Source organism: Sardina pilchardus, chromosome 7 (genome assembly GCF_963854185.1).
Source record: "Sardina pilchardus chromosome 7, fSarPil1.1, whole genome shotgun sequence".
In the NCBI taxonomy this organism is placed as follows: Eukaryota; Metazoa; Chordata; class Actinopteri; order Clupeiformes; family Clupeidae; genus Sardina; species Sardina pilchardus.
The window spans coordinates 417,008-438,417 of record NC_085000.1 but is presented as its reverse complement, the minus strand read 5'-3'; the positions used below and the strand labels follow the sequence as shown (position 1 = coordinate 438,417).

At 40.9% G+C, this 21,410-nt stretch overlaps 2 protein-coding genes and 1 long non-coding RNA gene across 4 annotated transcripts; 1 reads left to right on the top strand and 2 right to left on the bottom strand.

The window, feature by feature from the left end:
* Positions 1 to 1,008: 1,008 nt before the first annotated feature.
* On the bottom strand, positions 1,009 to 2,042 carry LOC134088077 (uncharacterized). The gene is made up of 3 exons (XR_009939896.1): positions 1,973 to 2,042; positions 1,728 to 1,762; positions 1,009 to 1,142 (listed from the first exon to the last, which is right to left on the bottom strand). It is a non-coding gene; the product is annotated as an uncharacterized LOC134088077 (long non-coding RNA).
* A 3,522-nt stretch (positions 2,043 to 5,564) lies between these two features.
* Positions 5,565 to 13,733, top strand: LOC134087061 (ciliary microtubule-associated protein 3-like). Its single transcript, XM_062540265.1, has 6 exons — positions 5,565 to 5,593; positions 5,879 to 6,015; positions 6,156 to 6,254; positions 6,581 to 6,714; positions 7,059 to 7,176; positions 13,576 to 13,733. Exons 1-6 carry the CDS (start codon positions 5,572 to 5,574, stop codon positions 13,642 to 13,644), a joined length of 579 nt encoding a protein of 192 aa, XP_062396249.1. The 5' UTR covers positions 5,565 to 5,571; the 3' UTR covers positions 13,645 to 13,733.
* An 870-nt stretch (positions 13,734 to 14,603) lies between these two features.
* On the bottom strand, positions 14,604 to 21,175 carry LOC134087057 (transcription initiation factor TFIID subunit 8-like). Of its 2 annotated transcripts, XM_062540260.1 has the most exons (9): positions 20,987 to 21,175; positions 20,329 to 20,397; positions 19,550 to 19,709; positions 18,762 to 18,860; positions 18,515 to 18,577; positions 18,280 to 18,404; positions 16,317 to 16,482; positions 15,593 to 15,735; positions 14,604 to 15,181 (listed from the first exon to the last, which is right to left on the bottom strand). In XM_062540260.1, the coding sequence occupies exons 1-9, from the start codon at positions 21,032 to 21,034 to the stop codon at positions 15,044 to 15,046; spliced, it is 1,011 nt and encodes a 336-aa protein (XP_062396244.1). In that variant the 5' UTR covers positions 21,035 to 21,175; the 3' UTR covers positions 14,604 to 15,043. The 2 variants fall into 2 exon arrangements, with proteins under 2 accessions (XP_062396244.1, XP_062396245.1); XM_062540261.1 differs by lacking the exon at positions 20,329 to 20,397 and having other exon boundaries at positions 20,987 to 21,173.
* Between the last annotated feature and the right edge of the window lie 235 nt (positions 21,176 to 21,410).

The following is a 21,410-nucleotide window of genomic DNA, read 5'->3' as shown; positions in this document are numbered from 1 at the left end:
CGTAAATCTCTTCACAAATACTCACATAGGCCTACTCCAAAAAAAGACCTTAATTAATGTGTATTGTATTCCAGGTGTGTGCCTGAGCCAGGCATTAAACTCTGTAGTAGGCTAATTAGTTCACTGTGAGTTAGGCCTACTAGGTAATTGTGTCTATCAACGCCCCTATAGCCGAGAGGCCTACCATTCAAACAATACCCAGACAGCAACGGGTCCGAAACTGCGTCCACTTGCACACCGCGGCGGGTCCGAAGCGGTCACGCATCACGGGTCCGACCAGACTCCGTGGCGGACTCTATCCGCATCCGCGCTTGTACCAGCTTATCCGCTACGGGTCCGTTTCGAACCCGCGAAATGGACGTGCATCCGCAGCGGATTCATTTCGGACCCGCGAATTAAACAGCGCATCCGCCGCGGATTCATTTCGGAGGCGTTTCTCATCCTCCCGGATCCGTTTAGGACCCGTTCATGAAGCAGTTCATCTGGGTTATATCCCAGCTGATTTATCTTATTATGGCCAAAACTAGCTACTACTACTACAGAAATACACTGTATAGCCTAATCTAACTGGCCAACATATAGATAGCACTAGGCTACATAAAGTAAGTTTTGCATCAACCAATATGACATTAAAATGACTTCATACATTCAATTCAATAAATGATTAAGTACAAATCTATCATGTGAAGCACCTTGTGGTTTTACAGCCAAATACCTTCATTGTGTGAAAGAGTAAGCATTAGAATATGGGTTTTACAGTACTACAAGTTATTAATCAGTTACAAACTTTAACTCCTTCATGCAATTCCTAAACAATGGTAGACACTTGTCACCGGCACCTCAATGCTCAATGAGATAAGTCATCGTAGACAATAAATACCTTAAACAGATAATAAAGTAAAATGAAATGCAACCATAAATAGTGTCAAACATTTTTATTATTATTTAATGAATATTTATGTTTCAAAACACAGATAACCTTCATACCAGACCACTGTTTTTCTTAGTTGGACCTAACAGTAGCCTGATCTTTGGATACTGACAGTTAAGACACCTCCTTGAGCTTTTCCTGTTTGCTGGGCTGGTTGAACTGCTGTACTGAATCAGAAGCCGCGGCACAGGGCATAACTCTCTCACAGCATCTGTAATCATACAAGCATAACAAAATGAGTTACGTTTTGGAAGCATATACAGTACATAACTACTTTTCAACTGAAAGTCAGCAACATGAATATAAAGGTACCGCCACCAGCAGGCTGCTGTAATGGTGACACAATCCATAGACAGCTACTAGACAGCTACACTGGGTCCACAAGTGAAGCACTCTGTTCGCAGAGCATGAAAATAGTTTTAGAAGACGAGTAATTTTTTCAAACATACTGTACATGCCGCTATCACATCTAGTGTAAAGAGTTCCATTGATTACAGTGTTGCAGCAGATGCGCTGCAAACGGAATGCTTCTGTTATGTGCACAGTGTAGTCTTCCAGTAAATATAATGAGGGTTTAAGACATGTTGGCAAAGACCTGTTACTTGAAAATGTAAAAAGGCAACAGAAAAGTGGTTCACAGAGACAAATACTTGTTCGTTATACTACAGCATTTGCATGCACAGATTAAACAAAAATGATGCTGATTATAGAGCTTTGTAGCTACTGGAAATGAGGAATTTATCAAAGTAGACAAAAAACATTTTTATGTTGAAATGTATCTGCAATTCATCCTTACCTGGTAAAAGCAGTTGCAGAGGCCTTTCTTCTCTTCTGAAATAAAAAAATTGTACATTTTATTAGAGAGCTTTTGAGGTAAACGGTGGATTTTATTACAGCAGAGAAAGGCATTTATGTATGTTGACATTTACCTTCAATTCATCCTGAACTGGTAACTCCAGTTACAAAGGCATATGGTTATCTTATATGACTAATGTGTGGACCAAAAGTCAAATAAATCAAATGTAAAACTGTATAGCTTACTTTATTGGGTGGCAGGACAGGATGAGACAGGCTAGACCCCCAAACCAGGCTGGAGCCACTTGTGAATGGCCTGTAACACATATACATAAATATGCATTACTTCTATCATCAGAAATTAATGGCCAAATAGTTATCATAACCACTCATACATCCAAGTCAAATAACTCAAATGTAAAACTGTATAGCTTACTTTATTGGGTGGCAGGACAGGATGAGAAAGGCTAGACCCCCAAACCAGGCTGGAGCCACTTGTGAATGGCCTGTAACACATAAATATGCATTACTTCTATCATCAGAAATAAATTGGCAAATAGTTATCATAACCACTAATACATCCAAGTAAAATAACTCAAATGTAAAACTGTATAGCTTACTTTATTGGGTGGCAGGACAGGATGAGAAAGGCTAGACCCCCAAACCAGGCTGGAGCCATTTGTGAATGACCTGTAACACAGACACATAAATATGCATAACTGTTATCATCAGGGGGAAAAAAAGGCAAATATTTATTATTACCAATATTACACCCCATTAAACTAGCATTATATTGGGATCCAGAGAATATGGTGTTGATCAATTTAGCTCCTCTTCCCATATATTCATGGGTTTCATCAGGTCCCTTTCCACAGGTGTATTAATCAAGCACCATGTAGTCTGCATTGATAATCAATGTGCTTGATTTTATACACCTGTGGAAAGGGACCTGATGAAACCCATGAATTCTAAACTTTGAAAAGAGTCTGGTCTGTGACAAAGCAAAGCAAGGATATGCATCAAGTCAACTACTGCCTCCTGGGGCGTAGCCAGAGGGGTGGCTCCGGGTGGCACAGGCCACCCTTGAGATTCAATTGGCCACCCCAGGTGCCACCCCAAAATCCTAGTCTACTATTCGCCATTAACAGTCAAAGGCGAGAAATTTCTTGATGCACTTGCAGCACACTAGTTTGAAATATCTTTTTTTTTTTTTTTTTTTTTTTTTTTTTTTAGATTATTTTTTGGGCTTTTTATGCCTTTATTTGGACAGGACAGTAGAGAGAATGACAGGAAGTGAGTGGGAGAGAGTCGGGGTGGGATCTGGAAAGGACCACGGGGCGGGAATCGAACCCGGGTCGCCAGCGTACGGTGCAGGTGCCCCAGCCAGTTGCGCCACTGCCGGGGCCTAGTTTGAAATATCAGGGTTCAGAAATATAAGCAATCTAGCAAACATACTTGCAGTTATAGGCTACATGATTTATTGTTTTTAGCATGTGAGTTTACAATAGGCCTGCAAGCTACTGCTTGCGCTAACACAAAAACATATATTTATGTGATTAACTTAAATTGAGGACAAAATAAGACAGTGTAGCATGAGAGCATAAAACCATCCAAACTAAAGTGCCACTTGGAAACAACACACCCCTGTTGATAATATCAGCAGTTAAAGACTTCACAAATGTAATGCCAAACATCTGCATTTTCCACACAAATAGGCCAGGCACTTTGCGTGTCTTATGTAGGCTACCTCACCATATTCGTTGGCCTGAATGCTAAATATATATAGTTGGTCACAACTTTATGAACTTGTGAAATTATGGGTTCCAAAACCAGACCAGTTAAGAACCACTGGCAAAAACGGGTTCTGAACGGGTTTTGTTCAGAGCTGAAAATGAGCTGGAAACTGTATTTGACATTTTATCCAATTACAAAGACATTTGATGTGAGAGTATGGTCTTTGTCCTTCATTTTATGAGTATGGTGCTTGGTGCATGGTTTTACTCATGCATGTGTGCTAATTTAACAACTTGAGCCTGTTTCTGTTTATCTAGATGCCACCCTTGAATTAACCAGTGCCCCACTAGGGCCACCCGTGTTACAAATCTCTAGAATCGCCACTGACTGCCTCTAATGTGTTTCTCCTTTTCAGTCAAATCATGCTCCAAAAAAACTTTCAGCATTAAATGACCTCATTGACGGCAGTTTCTTCATAAAACAAATGGCTTCGGGATTTGTGCCCTTATAGTTTATGAAAGTTAACGAGTAATCTCTACTATTCAATTGACAAAGTCACCAGGAAACACGCCTGAAAACCAGAAGTTTTAGATTGAATAGTAGGCCGGTTTCTCGCTAACGTGTACAAATATAAGGGCACGAATCCCGAGGGTATTTCTTGCAGCCATCGACGAGTTCAAAAAGTTTCAAACAGGTCTGAGCATGCGCGTGACATGGCTTGCATTACTACTAGAACTATCGATACGTCGTTCATAATTTAAAATCACAAACGTTATCTTATCCAGGACAAGTAAACAATGTGAAATCAGCCCCCCTCCAAGAACGAAATAAGATGTAAACACATCTAAGTCTTCTTAAAGACTCCCGAGTCCAACATCTAAGCTTTCATTAACGTTAACAAAAAATATCCATGACAGTTTAACGTTATCGTTAGCCAACAAGCTAACGCTAGCTCACGCAAACCAACTTGTTGTTCACATGCATACATAAAGTTAGCGTTCAACCAAATCAAGCTTCGCTCAATTTTAACTGAGTTTTGAGTTTAGCTTTGATGAAAAATTTAACAAGGCCCAAGTTGGACAAGATTTAGCCCTGTCGAAAGTGAGCTAAATTAGCTTGCGCAAGCTAGCTGCTAGACGTTAGCTGGTGTGTATCATCAGCTGGCCAGTATAGCAAATTACGGATTATATCAGCAAATAAAGGTAGATAAGTTGGTAACTTGTGTTATGGAAGTACATTTTCACTGAATATACTAGGTAACTGCATAAATAAAGCATATAGAAGCATACTTACAGTGAGCCCGCAGACACCGCTGTATCGCCTCCGCACTCCATCAGCGAAAAAACTGAGGAAGGAAACCGTTAGCAGATTTGAAGGGTGCGTTCGATGTGCGCATCCGCACAGGGTCCGGCGTGGATCCGCCGTATGAAGGCGCGCTAACGGAGGCGAAATGTGTTCTGTGCCCGTATCCAAAACGGAGGCTGACTGTCAGGCGGATGTGGCGGCTTGAGCGCGGGTCCGTTTTGGACTCCTTTGCTGTCTGGGTAGGCTACATATTTCTTGTAGGCTAGCATAGTTTATTTCAGCCTTCTTTGTGTAGCCTACCCAGCACCCTTTTTTCCACTCAACCCAGTAGCCTACTGTAGGCTATCACACATGCCTGCCATTAGGATTCACTCACACTCACACTCACACACTCACACACTCACACTCACACTCACACTCACACTCACACACTCACACTCACACTCACACACACACACACACACACACACACACACACACACACACACACACACACACACACACACACACACACACACACACACACACACACACACACACACACACACACACACACACCTTGCCCGTGTCCCTGGTTCTCCCCGACCCCTCTTTTTTCTATTTATTTATTTTTCCTTTTTTAATTTATTTCTGTAGCCTAGTTGAATGGAGCACAAGGGATTTCATTACTTAGGCTAGGCTATATATTTTATGAGTAGGCTACAATAGGCCTACACTTTGAACTTGAACTGGCTCAAAAAATTGTGTGTGGCTGGAATCTAGCACCTGGTTACTATAGTAACCATTTTGTAAACAAGCAGGTAGGCATGGCGGCAAAACGGGAAGCAGGTAGGTAGGCTATGTTCAATTCGGTTTCCTCCATTATCCTTGCAGCTACGCCTGACACTTTCGTTCATAAACCATGTTAGCGATCAGTTGGATTTAAAATGTCTTGATAGACAAAATCCTTTGGTTTAGACATCAGCCAACAGTTTAGCAAGGTTTTAGCGAAAGTATTATAAGTTGGTTGGTCTAATAGAACGGGGAGCAGTTGGGTTAGTCTAAAACGAAAATGTCTATGATGTAGCATGATTTGCCTTACAATTATTAAATAGTCAACGCATTTTAAAACAGCCGGTCAAGTCGCGTTTGGGAGCTGCCAGCAGCGTCTGATGTTCCCAGCCCACTGTGCCCCCAATCGCTTGGGGAACGAGATGCTGGCAGTGAAAGGATCCCCAGAGCGCGGCCCTGGCTGCTATGACAACCATGTGGTGAGTGTCGTCGATGCTAGGTCAGATCAGATAACAAAAGCCAGGAAAATGTCTTGAAGACCTGCTTTTTGAGGAATCGAGATGAGTGCAAAATAATGGTGAAATAATGTAGGTCTAAGCACGATTTTCATTTATTTCAGATTGGCACTGTCTTGTATGACATTCAGAAAAGACCAGAGAGCAAGAAGGGCTATGTTTTAGCAGCAAGAACTGCAACACGCTTTCGACCTCCTGCACAGGTGAGTCAATGCTCAGGTGGTTCCATTGATAGCAACAACCTCCATTCACTACAGTACACTACTGTTGCATGACCTTATGTATCCAGTCTATTATTATAACAAGCCCAGGGCAACATTAACATGAAAAAAAAATAAGTCCCAACAGGACCATTCATGTGCTACTGTAGCCTATGTAGGTACTTGGCACACCATGCCAGTGGGTAGCCTAAGCATGCAATGGAAGGGTGTATATGCAACAAATGACAAGGTCACATCATTTTATTGAGTAGATTCGAAGCATGCAGTAAACTACCGATTACAACCATGACAACCATCTCTGTCTACAGACATTGACTCCCTCACCACAGAAGTACCAGCCTAACTGGGCCGTGTCCTATACAGAACCTCCAGGGAAAACGCCTTTCAACTCCACCATGGCCAGATTATCTGTCCAGCAGATCAGTACCGGCTTAAACCCAGGGTGAGTCTTCTCTACCAGTAGGCTAGGTCTCACGTGACACACACCTGTACCAACATGACATCATATGAATTTCAAAATCCAAAGAGTCCTTTTCGGGTATTGCGGCAGCTACCCTTTATTTCCTGGTGCAGCCAAATTGCAGCTAGGTAGTAGCAGAACCATCACAACTTTAAAGTCTTGGATATCACATTAACCATGAATGTAGCCAAGCCTACTGTAGAATCATTGATGCTATTACAGTAATAAAGCTTGTCAGTGATATACTCCTGAACAGCTGAGGTTTTGATTGGCTGGAGAGAAAAGTGCTGCGAAATTCTGACCTTCTATGTCCTGTCCATTGCCAGCCCAGGGACGTACGCTCACGACACCAGCGCCTGCAGGAAGGTGTCCTGGCCCATGAAGTTTGGCTCCCCAGACTGGAAGCGAGTGCCTCAGCTGGAGAAGAAGGCACTGAGAACAGAGGTGAGAGAGGAGAGAGAGAGACACACGTGGAAAAACCTGTATTGTTCATATACAGCTACAATACAGTATGTCCTCCTTACTTAAATTGGGGAGACCAATGTATGTAAGACCAATTTTCATATACAAAATAAGAATAAGAATATAATATTAATGGCCACTTTCACACTAACAGCCACACAGTTTTAGTATGAAAAGACACAGGATGTTTGAGCCATATAAGAACTCTTACATGCGAAAGTTATGTGATGATATAATATATGAACTGTTTCGGGGTAGATTCATATTATTCCTATTGAAGATGCATTTCTTCACATTTTCTCTCCTTTCTTCATATGAAAAGTTGAGTTACAGTGCCTATAGAAAGTCATCATACCCTTTTGAAATAGTTACTTTTTTTGTCTTACAGCCTGAAATCAAAACCCATTTAAAAAAAAATCTTTTCCAGTTTTATTAACAAATTTAGCTGTACAACATCAAAATAATGAAAAAAAAGTAAACAGTTCTGAAAATTAAGAAAAAATGAAAAACTAGAATAACAGGGTTGGAAAAGTCATCATACCCCTGACTAAATACTTTGTAAAACTTCCTTTTGCTTTCATTACAGCCATCAATCTGTTTGGACATGTCTCTATTATAGCTTTGCACACCTAGATAGTGGAATATTTGCCCAATTTTCCGTACAGAAATGTTCAAATTTAGTCAAATTCTGTAGGGAATGGCGATGGACTGCTCTCTTCAAGTCAATCCACATATTTTCTATAAGATTTAAGTCAGGGCTCTGACTTTGCCACTCAAGGATATTCACCATCCTATCCTTAAGCCACTGCTTTGTTCTTTTGGCAGTATGTTTAGGATTATTGTCGTGTTGGAAGGCGAATGACCTCCCCATCCTCAGCTGTCTAGGAGAGTGACGCAGGTTTTCCTTAAGAATGTGGGTGTACTTGGCAGCATCCATTTTCCCTTCTATCCTGACCAATTGCCCAGTTCCCGCTGAAAAGAAACATCCCCACAACATAATGTTGCCCCCACCATGCTTCACACTAGGTATGGTGTGTTTTGGGTGGTGTACTGTGTTGGTTTTCGCCAAACATTGCGCTTGGAGTTCAGTGCAAAAACACATCTGGAATATTCTGCTACCATGTGGAAAAAGCTTATATGGTCAGATGAGACTAAGATCAAACTTTTTGGAGACTAAGATTGAAGTTTTTGGACTGAGCTCCAGGCGCTAACCAAACACAGTATACACACCAAAACACACCCAAAACACACCATACCTACTTTGAAGCATGGTGGGGGCAACATTATGTTTTGGGGATGTTTCTCTTCAGCGGGGACTGGGCAATTGGTCAGGATAGAAGGGAAAATGGATGCTGCGAAGTACACCAAAATTCTTGAGGAAAACTTGCGTCCCTCTCCTAAACAGCTGAGGATGGGGAGGTCATTCGCCTTCCAACACAACAAAAATCCTAAACATACTGCCAAAAGAACAAAGCAGTGGCTTAAGGATAGGATGGTGAATATCCTTGAGTGGCAAACTCAGAGCCCTGACTTAAATCCTATAGAAAATATGTGGATTGACTTGAAGAGAGCAGTCCATGGCCATTCCCTACAGAATTTGACGAAATTTTAACATTTCTGCACGGAAAATTGGGCAAATATTCCCCTATCTAGGTGTGCAAAGCTGTAATAGACATATCCAAACAGATTGATGGCTGTAATGAAAGCAAAAGGAAGCTTTACAAAGTAATAAGTCAGGGGTATGATGACTTTTCCAACCCTGCTATTCTAGTTTTTAATTTTTTATTAATTTTCAGAACTGTTGACTTTTTTTTCATTATTTTGATGTTGTACAGCTACATTTGTAAATAAAACTGGAAAAGATTTTTTTTAAAATGGGTTTTGATTTCAGGCTGTAAGACAAAAAAAATAACTATTTCAAAAGGGTATGATAACTTTCTATAGGCACTGTATATACATGTATGCTACCACTTCATTTCCAACCTGAGAGACTATGCTATTATCATACCCCCACTTAAACTTATTACCGGTATATAATAATTCAGTACCATTAAGTGAAAATGAGGCATTATACAAAGGAGCACATACAGTATATCCAGAGGTGTTGACTGCTTTGCTCAAAGGCACCTCATCCGTGTATGTGGGAAAGTATTGTTCAATCACTTCCCTCACCCACATCAGTCAGGGATCAAACTTGCCACCCTTCAGTTAGAATTCCAATTCCCTAAGCGGTAGGCCTAGGATGACCTCCTGTAATCAGAAATGAAAACTGTAATGCTAAACAATAGGGGGTTCAGCATGAAGTGGATTGTGTTAAATGCCTTTCAGAATTTAAGGAAACACATATTTTCTATGCCCCCATCCCATATGTCCAGACAGGTTTCACAAACAATAAAAACAAGCAACATACTTTATCATAAACGTTAGAAGGCCCAAATTATTTCAAGGTGTTACCGCAGTAGATCTGGTGGGACCCACAAGCATGATGACGCCAGTTGGGTATGGATAGAAGTTGACATGGGTGAGGAAAGGAGTAAAATCTGACTTATCTAGTTAAAAAGTGTCGTAGCTTCTTGGGTAGCCTACAGTTGTTTTGGTTTGAATATTGCTTACAGTAATTTCCTGTATATCAGCCGCAGTATTTAAGCCGCAGGACAGGATAGCTGAAGAAATTTTGCAAAATCAATGTATAAGCCGCGGCTAATAGTTGGGAAATTACGGTACATAATCACATGGAACCATGGCAATATAGCCACAGAAAGGCATTCAGAAATGTAAATTTTACACACCCAAGATTTTGGATATTTGCTGAAGTTTGGCCACAATGTCTGATGATTCTAGATGTCACCAGTCATACTGTGCTGTGTGCAGAGCCTACAATATCAGTAAATATTCTATAAGATAATATAATTAAGATATTAGTAAATATCTGCTGTGCGTGTCGAACATTAGTAGACCTCACTCCCCGATGCCTCAAGAGCAGGGCTGTAGTACATGATACGCAGGTAGGCCTATACGCCGTATAACCACCTAAAAAGTTCATGGATTTGCGTATATCCAGTAAAACATAGGCAAAGATACGTGTCAACAACCTCTGAAATCATTCAATCGCTCTTGAGTAGCTAGAAGAAATCAACGTCAGTTATTCTTTCTTTCTTTATTTTTTAACGCTATTGAAAAACACGCAGCATTCGTCAAGCTGAATTTCCTTTTCCTGCTCTCCCTCTCTGACATTCACGCGTCTGTCTACACACAAGCAAACACAGCCCCTCCCCTCCGTGCACACCGCGTCTGTCTAAATGAAAACCTGAAAACCAACGAGATCATCCTTGGAAGCGTTCACAGTCGCACTGATGCACCTGACACTGCTCGGGTGGAAGCATAAAATTATTCCGCAACTTTTGTAGACTATACGTGCAACTTTACCAAACAGTAGAAGTAAAATCATTCGCCGTGGCCTGCTCTAGTGCGCGCCCAATGGACACCCGCCCTCGACATGCACATTTAATCCAAATCTAACATTCACAATCGTGAACGCAATGACGCACAGAAGACGACTACTGTAGCTAAATTACTGTTAAATCCGGTTAGCATAATTAGTGGGCTATGCTGCAGACATTTGATGAAAACTCTTGCATTCAAGTTAACTGACCATCTCAATACAATACCAATGTTTTTCAACTCCAAGACTAAAAAGGGCCTATCCCATGGAGAAAAAGTATTTGCTTACGTTGAAACTTAAACACATGTGGGGAAACTGAACAGTCCAACCAGTAGTAGGCCTACAGTAGGCCTACCCTATGATAAGCTTAGCCTGCTACTTTGTTTACAGTATTTTGAGGCTTCAACCAGATAGCTGAATTTAAGAGGTGGAGTTGTAATATAAATATTAGGCTATAATCTGCATAAAGTTTGCTGTTATGTCATATATCAGAAATGTCATTATATATAATGTATAAATAATTACATAATGTGTGTGTGTGTGTGTGTGTTTCAAATAAAGACAAGCTTTACATCTTGTTAAAAAATCATTCACATTATATGAAAGGAGAGCCATAAAAAGCCACATATTGCCTTCTAATCTGTGGGAAACACTGGATACTTTCTGCTGAAATATTTGTGAATGCTATAACTTTAATGTAGGGGTGAAAAGAAAACTCCACTCGAAGGAAAGCAGAGAATAGGCCTAGGCCTATTGAGTAAAAGTCAGTTGTTGCAGTATATCCTCAACATCCACCCTTTTATGTTCCTTATTACTGTGTGTGGTGGATATAAAGTATCTAATTGTGGTTAAGATTGTCAATGTATTTGGGATCCATATATGTGTATATATATACATTTGTGTGTATATACATTGTGTATATATATACACAATTGATTGATACATTTATTTATTTATTTATTTTTGGGGGTGGGTGCGCGGCGCGCCTCAGGCGACACATCACTGACAGTATACCCACCACAGAAAACTAGACTACAGCACTGCTCAAGAGTACTGCTGGCATGAAAACTGGAGCTGGATTTTAGCTGGATTGTTAGCACGCTCGACTCCCGATCCAAGGTGCTGCAGGGCTGAACCGCGGTGGTTCAACACAACGTTGGTTACACAAACACACCCACATTGCCATCTTAACTGCAGTTAGTAATGGCATGGCTGTTAAGCTATGCAAAACATGTTTTAGTTGGCAGGGCATTTTTGGTAAAGACAATCGTGTTTACCAGGCAAGGATTCTGGTGAATAAAACATTTCACTGGAAACTGCTCCGTGCTGAACATTTTCCAAATCAAACATGTTATGTTAACATAACACAGAGGGTTGAGGGAGGTATCCTCTTGCAACTCATACATAGCCTACAATAATCATTCCATGCATACAATTTCGATCATTCATGGATCATTTCTTGAACTTTCATTTCATTGAATTAGACTAATTGTCTTCCACAATGCTGTTTCTGTCTTGTGTCATTTGAAAGCTAAGATACAAGCTAGATTAAGATGATGAGCTACAATTCCAATAAACCTCACCATGTTTGCCTCAGCATTCACTAACAGTGGTCACCATTTACCACATTGCTAGATCTTTAGCCTGCATTAAAGTGTAACTTCACCCCATAACTCCACCCACTTCACATTTCTGAAAAAGGCTTTCAAAATGGGCGAGACGTTCTGAAATTTGGAAGGGCGTGCAGCACTGCTGCAGCCAATCAACCATGGTGATTTCGTGTCAATCTGGGAATGAATGCTGCAGACATGGCTTATCACAGTTAGGCTAATCAGGGCAGCAGGTGTTGGGGCGTTTCATTCCTAATTTGTAACGACCCGGTGACGTAGAGTCGGACGAAAAGTGCAGGACTACGTCAGCATTCCACTAGCATTTTGGACAAAAATGCCATGCCATGTTTCAACCTGTAGAGGGCGCGGAGAGCAATATCTCCATTACAAAATCATACAAAATGTTACTTTTCTTGGAAAACACGATTTTTGTCAATATTAACCTTGGTAATAGTGTAGTTCACCACTTATGAGTATTTTCAGTCAATCAACAGCTCAAAAAATATATTTTAGGGTGCAGTTACACTTTAACCAATAAGTAATCTACTCGTAATCAAGTTATCTGGTTTTGTATACTGGTACAAAGTTGTGAGAATAGGTGAAATGTTTTTGGAACTAAAGGTCTGTTCAAGTGTTATGACCAACTAAATGGTGCATACCCTATTAATGACCAAATAAACATTACATTACAATACATTAAACCCCACATCAACACTATACCCTGGGCAGTCCACAGAGACGTGGTTTTTTTTTTTGGTTATTATTATTATTATTATTATTATTAGTGTATTCAGGGCACAGGCAGCTAGCGGTGGTGAGGTGACGTTTGCTGTATGTGACAAAAAATGTTTTAGCTTAGAAATGGCGTGACATCGCGTAGAGCACCTTTAAAGCAGTAATTGAAGTTACACAGCAGGATGGAGGGAGCAAGTAGCTTTGTAAAAGATGTAAATGAGAGACAAAGCTGCAGTGGATGCAGTCAGAGAGCAGCTGGTGCACAGAGGAAAGGTACAAGCAAGTGGTATTACTTACAGTATCCAAGGTGACAAGGGCTGGGATCATTTCTGGCTCCTCCCCCACCTCTCCTCACCTCACCCCCCCCCCATTCTCCTTTAACATTGATTGTGGTAATGTTAATGCTGTAATCTGTTTAAGTATGAGGGGTGAACATACAGGTTGTAAAGAATAGAATTGTTTGACAAAGGGCTCACCTCTGTGTCCTCAATGCGAACAGACTTGTACAGCTGAAAGATTGGTAATGTGAATTTCTTAAACTTGTAATGTGAGATAATGCTCGATATTTCTTGTTCTGTTTCTTCTGTCCGGCAGCTTCAATGTGACAAGGAGTTCCTGAAGCAGAGGAACAGGGTAGCATACCTCAAATTATACTACCCCTGAGTCAGCAACACATCAGCAGCTGAAATAAGTATTCTACTTGGATTTAGACCTGCCTGCACGTCTACCTCCTACTTTTAACCCCAAATATACCTTGCAATCAGAAATGCCTGTTTGTGTTAAGATAAATGCATGTAGTATTTTCTGGCCAGTATTCAGAGAAATATCACCATGTGTGAATTGCCTGTTCATCACGTTATTTAAGGGACAAAATAAGTGTTATTCTGCACAGAGCTTGTATTTCTTGCCTTTCCTGCCTCATTTGATGAATAACCGTGTTTAAGTGTTAGTCTTGCCCCTGGCTGCTCACATTTGAAATCAATTCCTCAAGGTGTTAAAGAAGAAATCCGGCAATATTTCACATAGATCTCCATTTCAAATAACAGAAAACAACTAGTTTTATCTACAGTAGCTCAAGTTGCTGCTGGCTGCTACAGTGCTATAGGCATGCTACAGCGTGTTCCCATGCTAACTTGCGCGCGATTTGATTCTCTACCGCCCTAATTTTTGCCTGAGATAGGGGACCAATCACGGTACAGGGGGGAAAGCAAGACGATGATGAGCTATGCACAGACACATTTGATAGACGCCCAAGGAACGGATCTGGGCATTTTTTTTCAAATACGAGAAAATGAACGTTTGGTTGCCAGACCACGTCTCATTTGAGAAGTGGTAGGCGCTAGCCAGGCAAACAGTGCTACAGTCTGGGGGCATGTTTGTGAGCCCCCATGTTCATGCCCCAAGAGTGTAGCAGTCGTTTTTTTTTTGTTGTTTTATTTTTCCGTACCAACGGTACTCGTGACCTTGAGAAAACGCTCTCTGAAAAATGACCAGATTTCTCCTTTACATTATTACAGTTTACATTATTCTGTGTTAACTTCTTTTTGACATCAAGTAAATAAAACTTTATAAAGTAGAGATCAGTTTTGATGTTTTACAGCTATGAAAAATGACGTGTGCAATTATTAAGAAAAACACAACAGTTTAATAGGAAAAACAAAGAACAAGAAAAACGTTTGAGTTTATTACTCTCTTTGTATTCACAAACACATTTTTAGTTTGGGATTGGGTAGGCAGAGGTAAAACAAATAAGACATATTTGTCCCTCGCAAAAAAAAAAGGAAGATCAGTGTTCTGCCAAAGCCTTAACTTTCAATTGACTATCAATCATGATGGTTGAGTAAAACATTGGAGTATCTCACAGAAATCCTAGCTCAGTGAACAGTCTTAGCTCCTTTTTCAAGAGTCCATTTTGGTGACATACACACTGCCTGCTCAGAATTCTCAGTTCACAGTATACCGAGGCAGAGGGCAGTTCAGGAGATCCTGGAATCTTCGAGTCCTTGGCTGTTGACTGATCAAAACAGAGACTGTCCATGAAAAGTCAGTTGAGTTTCTTCCTTCACTTCTTCCGTCTCACTTTGGGCTTCTTGACCGGCCTCAAGTAGGGGTTATCGATGCTCTCCTCATTGGCCTTCACTGTTGGCACCACCCCACCAGATGGCAGTCCGGAGTTCTCCTTATCTGCTCCAGGATCATCCTGAATCAGAGAGAGTGGGGAAAAGATAAGAAGATACATAACTCCTTATTGGTGCCTTCCTTATGCACCATGCCCTAGCAAATCCCAACAGTCTGACAGGAAATCTAGTCTATGTTGTCTAAGTGTTTAAATAACACATCTTTCACACACACAGTGCACCTCAAAGCAGTATGCCAGACAGAGCAGAAAAAGTAACTGTTTCTGGAATGACCAAATAAAAAAAAAAAGGTGGACCACCTGACCCAATGAATACCCTATTCACCTGTCATACTATAACTGTGCAGAATCTGGCTGAATTTCTGTGGCACCTCTCATTGCGACACATTTGACAAACTGTAACTGAATGGCATGCTGTTCGTGCGTTAGCCATTGGGAAAGGCACAAGGAGATGAAGGTCAGCCTCAGACATACGTTGATGATGTTGCCGTGGTTGTTCTCGCTGTCTGTCTGGTCGTCCTGCTCAGACGAGTCCGTCTCCTCCAGAGACTGCAGCTCCAGCTCCGATGGGAGAAGGGCACTCAGGTAGGGGATAGCGCTAGGACGGGCCGCAATCACTAATTGCAGAAAAACACACACGCAGAAAATCTGGTCAGGTTTGTCATGAGCTGTTACATATGAATTGTAATCCACATATGGGCAGTGAAGTCTCAATTTTGAGGTCTGGTAGAAAAACAGTTTTAAAAACTAAACCGAGACAGCTTTGTAGTACACGATTACCTAGTGTGATGAATGTAAACTCAAGGTTTATGGCAAGATTAAAAGACAAATGCATACAGACAACAACAGCGACATAGCTACCTCTAGCCTTCAAATGCATTTAATGTGGTCCAGTGAATCTCCATGTTTTTTTTTTTGGGGGGGGGGGGGGGTTGCATTGTGGTGTCGGCAAAGGAGGCACTAAATCAGCCTTTGTACCATCAGCATAGTCTTCTACAGCAACATTGATTTGAAAGGCTCTATTCTCAACTTAACCTCGTCCACTCAACTACCTCTGAGCCAAGGTTCTCAGTGTAGGCTTCCAGTCTCAATACCCAGCTGGGGCTCCTTCAATGTAACATTTCAAAGTTTAAAAGAAATAAATCAATAATAATAATAATAATAAAGATAAATAAATAAATCATGATCGTGAACTCACATGGAAAGGCTGTGATATCGGTCTTGAAGAAGCTCTGGGTCTGTGCTGGGTCCTGTGTCTGACCGGTCTTGGCCATGAAGCGGGTGAGCGCTCGCTCCACGTCCCTCCGCTGAGAGGCGGCTTTCTCACGGACCACCTGGTAATCAGACACTGGCTCCCGGAATGTCTGTACAAAGGCAATGGTAGAGAACCGTCAGCCAGCAGGCTACTGCACCAGAGCCCTGGTCAGGCCTTGGTCAGCGCTGTGGCAAAAGCCTGTATAAACCGCTCTCTACTTTTTAGATGGATATACTACCTACAAATTGTTCATATAATGTGCTGTATCTCTATTAGTGTTGTCACGATACCAAAATTATGACTTCGATTCGATACCTGCCATAAATACCTCGATAGTCGATACTGAACCGATACCACGGTGAAATTCTAAAATATCTGAAAAAAAGATCAATAATGGTCTGGTTCGGTTTCACTTTAACCAGCTTGTTCCTGTCCGTTTTTTTTTTTTTAGCAAATTACACTAATAAAAATAATTATTATTATTCCCCAGTATAGTATTAGCATAATCTCTTGTTTGTTAACATATTTGCCGGCCACTTTTCTTTAACATTTCCTGTAAAGGGAGTGGACAAGTTAGCCTACTTTAATATTTCATGAGTTTGATTGTCTGACTTTCAGAGACCATAATTATTAATAATTGTTATATCCAGACAATATGCTCAGTAGGACGCAAACCTCCACCAGGTGTAGAGAAATGTGAGTTTAATTTAATACACTAGTGTGCAGGTCAATTCTGGGCTCATCATAAAGTCACCGCACGTTCATTATTTTTTAGTCCATAGTTTTTTTTATTGTTTGTTACAAATTACAAGTGTTAAAATTATAAGCAAGTTAGCCTACTACTCAGTGGGCCATCTGATGACGCCTACATGAGGTCTAGCCTGCTGAAATTAATGTTTGGACTCTATACATTCTGGCTATGGGCTCTAGAGGGTTTGTAGCTTAGCTCATATCTAAGAAATAATAAAAAAGGCAGACTACATGCCATGATAAATATTACCAGAACTGATTGAATGTTAAATAGATCGTTTGCAAGTTATGCTAAAGTTACAATTATCAGCGTGAACATTGAGTCATCTTGCAAACAGACAGACAAACAGCAAACCCCAATGAAAACATTACCTCCGTCAAGGAGGTTTCTATGCTTACGGTCGTTATGCCTCGTCAAAATTCAGTGTTGAAAAAATAGTTTTCCAACTAGCCTACAGGATACTCCACACTCGTTTCACTATAGTTTGTGGATACGATTGGGGCTGATCATGGTGTTTCCAATCACATTCGCTGACCACTCGGTCTTTGAATTCGTTGTAAAGGTCGGGATGTCTGTCCGCAAGGTGCTGTGCGAAGTTGGACGTTGCCTGCATGCTTTTGTTTACATCTCTTGTGTCTGTGGGCTTGCCTTCACTGTCGACACATGCGAAATAGCTCCAGACTTCAGTTCGCCCGTCTATTTGATCAGCAAGGCGAGGACGGTCGGCAGGCGCTCCTGAACCTGTAGCCATCTCTCTCCCTCTCACTCACTCACAGCCTGCTGCGTGCACACACTGTGGCTGCGTGTTAGAGGGGAAAGTTAGCCACGCCCACTAGCCTCTGCGTTCAAGGAGCATGACTGATAGTTGGAGCAGCTTCTTGCACAGACACGGAAAGTTATTTTTAATAAAGTATCGATATTAAAAACGTCGGAAATCGTATCGTTTTTTGCGTTAAGGCATCGTGATACCTTTCTGGTATCGGTATATCGTGCAACACTAATCTCTATGCACTTTTTCTGTATTTAGTCTGTTACAAGATTAAGTGAAAAGGGAATACTCAGTTTAGGCATTTGTCATAGAACTATTGTCAGTCTTTATCCATTCAGTACGGTTGGCTAAGCTATACCAATGTGAATTTCAGCTTGAATACACACCGGGGTCTTGATGTACGTGTGAGGATCAGGGAATTCTGGGAAGTGGCTGGGGATATGAGCGGGATGTGTACGTTTCTGTCCAGCAATGAGTGCCTTGGGAATCACAGGTGGATTTGTCACAGGAGCTGTGAAAACAAACATTACAATAGTAACAATCAGGACTTATTTTGTCCTAGAAGGTCAATGAGGTGTGTTCTGTATGAGACAGCCTTCAAAATACATAGAGGACACTTACGTGCAGTTATAACCATTCTCTGGGATCTTTTGGCATACACTGGCAGCGTATCCACATTAAAGCCTGTGGGTGAGAAAACGTCTTCGAGACTTAGGACATAACATCAATATTTTCCTGAGAATTTTCCTACAGGCATGATGTGGAAAATGACTGGTGTTTTTGTCACTTAAATCCATTAAACTCTTCTGATAAAATGAACCATAACTTGACAACATGCTGAAATGTAGACCTATTGCTGGTCACTTACCCATTTCTATAAGCGTAATCACCACATCAGGCAGTGTGGGCGTGCTTCTGGCTGTGTGCTCACAGTACGCCTTTGCACAACGGCCAATTTCTGTGATATCTGCAAGGAAGGAGAAAGGTGAGCGCAGTAACACAATGAGTGACGCTCATAATGAATAGATTCACCCATGTTCACTTCAAAAATAGCGGAGTCATGCTGCTCCAAAGATTAATTCCTGACTCAGCATGAATCGAGGCCTCTAAAGGACTGGCACTTTCAAGTGACAGGCAGAGGAAGGGTCTGTGGGTGCAGTCACTGTTTATTTTCCTTTAAGAGAGAAGAAATCAATATGGAGGCAATTTCATAGTGCTAAATGAGAGGAACAGTTAGCTTTACCTTGAGAGTGCCAGTATTTTCCCACCACAACAGTTCACACCAACAGTCAAATCGATATTATTACATTTCATCATTACATTTCAATCTGTGGCTACACCGTGACCAGAATAATTCTCCAAATCCATAGAAAGACATTGTTCATCTTGCCACTTTACTGCCTTATTTTCTGTTTATTGTTTTTGTTGTTGATGTTGTTATTGTTGAGGGGGGGGGGGGGGGCAAGGGAGCTAAGACAGCCATAAAACTGGTTTGAGCTCTGCCCCAGGTTTGATTCCCAAACCCAACATTGCCAATCTGTGTTGCCGTCTCTGAACTTTTTAAGCTTTTTGTTTTAATCTGAGAAAAAGCCCTGGTGAGAGCAATTCAGTATTGCGGCGGATGAGAATAATCATCAGACATAAGTTCTCCCTTACAGCTCTGCATCATCTCTGTGAGCGACTCAACGGCAGCCTTCTCTGCACTCTCATAGCCGCACTCAGTCAGGAGCGAGCTCACCACCACCTGAAGGGTGCGCCGCCGAGCCATATAGTAGTTCTCTGCCGGACTGGTGGATGTCTTGTTGGCACCAGAACGCTACAGAAGCAGATAGGAGAGAATGTTTTAATGAGTGTTCATATTATGATTATGCCCACACACATGCACCCCTTTCAATAAACACCGATTCCGGGGGGTAATGTGACGAGCAAACAACTAATTCTCAATTTATTTTATTATAGTATAGTCTATCTTTAAAAAAAAAAAAAAAAAAAGTACTAGAAGCACCAACATGTCTGATAGAAAAGATGCTCTGTTTCTGTTTTTCTTTAACAAACACTGAAACCTCTATGTGTATTTGCACAAAACACTGTATATTAAATTAGATTAGATCAGATTAGATTAGATTAGTCATCCACACTAGGATAACTACTGCACAAGTAAAGTACCAGTATTACAAAATGCAGCAGGCCTACATATTGAATGTACTGAAACAAATCTGAACTGAGAAGCAGATAAGTCATTATGATAGAAATTGTTATGCTCCAGGATCACAGACTCACAACAGCACAATACTATACTATTTACATTAAAAACAGTTATACATCTAAAGCAGCTATGCGTCTTAGGATGTTGATTAATTTGCTTTCTCTGAACATGATTATTATTTACTAATAATTATTATCAAGTACACAGGGTAGTCTGATACAACACTAACCAGCAAGTGTGATGACAACAAAGACATTGAAGTGTCTTTGATGAACTGTTCAGCCCACCCACAATCCCTCTGTTTGGCCCATGAGAATGGGACAGTGGCAGAAACAAACACATGTCAACTTGCTAACGTTAACTCAGATTCAGATTCAAAACAATGTATGACACTTGGACTATCTTGTAACACATACTATGATGATGAAGTAGGGAAGACATTCTTAACGTAGCTAGGAAAGGCTACTCAACCTACTTATATAAATATTGGTCAAGTATGTCAGTCTGTTTAACGTCTTGATAGCCTAAACACAATCAAAGCGATAACAGCACATCATATTATCCAGAATAAAACAAAGAGCAGGCGAACATTGTGATGTTTATGCATCGCGTGCCTTTCAAGCTAGCTCGTGTATGAAGGCTAATGTATAGCTATTTAGCTAAGTGATTACGCTTTCTTCTCATCATCGGTTCCGTAGACAGAAATCCAACTGGTAAAGCCTGAATTTAATGTTACACTGTAACAAAAACTTTAAAGCCATTTCATCATTATATGAGGATGTCTTCATGTTTAACAGAGGATTGTTGCAGACAGCGCGTTTGCTTTCGTTTGGCTAGCTACTGTTAGCTAACGTTCTGATAGAATGCATGGAAAATAGTTTTCTTACCGATCCTGAATTTAGGGACCCGCTAGCCATTACCGCCGAATCTGCCATATTCACAACAATGTCTTCTCTTGAGATGTATAAGAAACACAGTTCGTATGATTCGTAAACTACATTTTCTACCTCTACTAAATAGTATTCTCCCTGCAGTGGTAACAACACAGTCTAAGTAGACGACGTCACATCCGTGTACGGTTAGGGCTGGACTCTATCTGTGCAAAGCCATCGATATTCCTTTGGATCTATGGACCCACTGATCGAACTCTTTCTGGATATTTCTATCAGTGGATAGACCAACTGTACTGTTACAAATGCACTGCACATTTCTCAGAAACTATTCATTGTTATCTGATCTGTATTGACCCATGGATGTAATACAATATTTAAAACGAGTTCACAGTCATTGGTTTTGATCAGTTGTCTGATA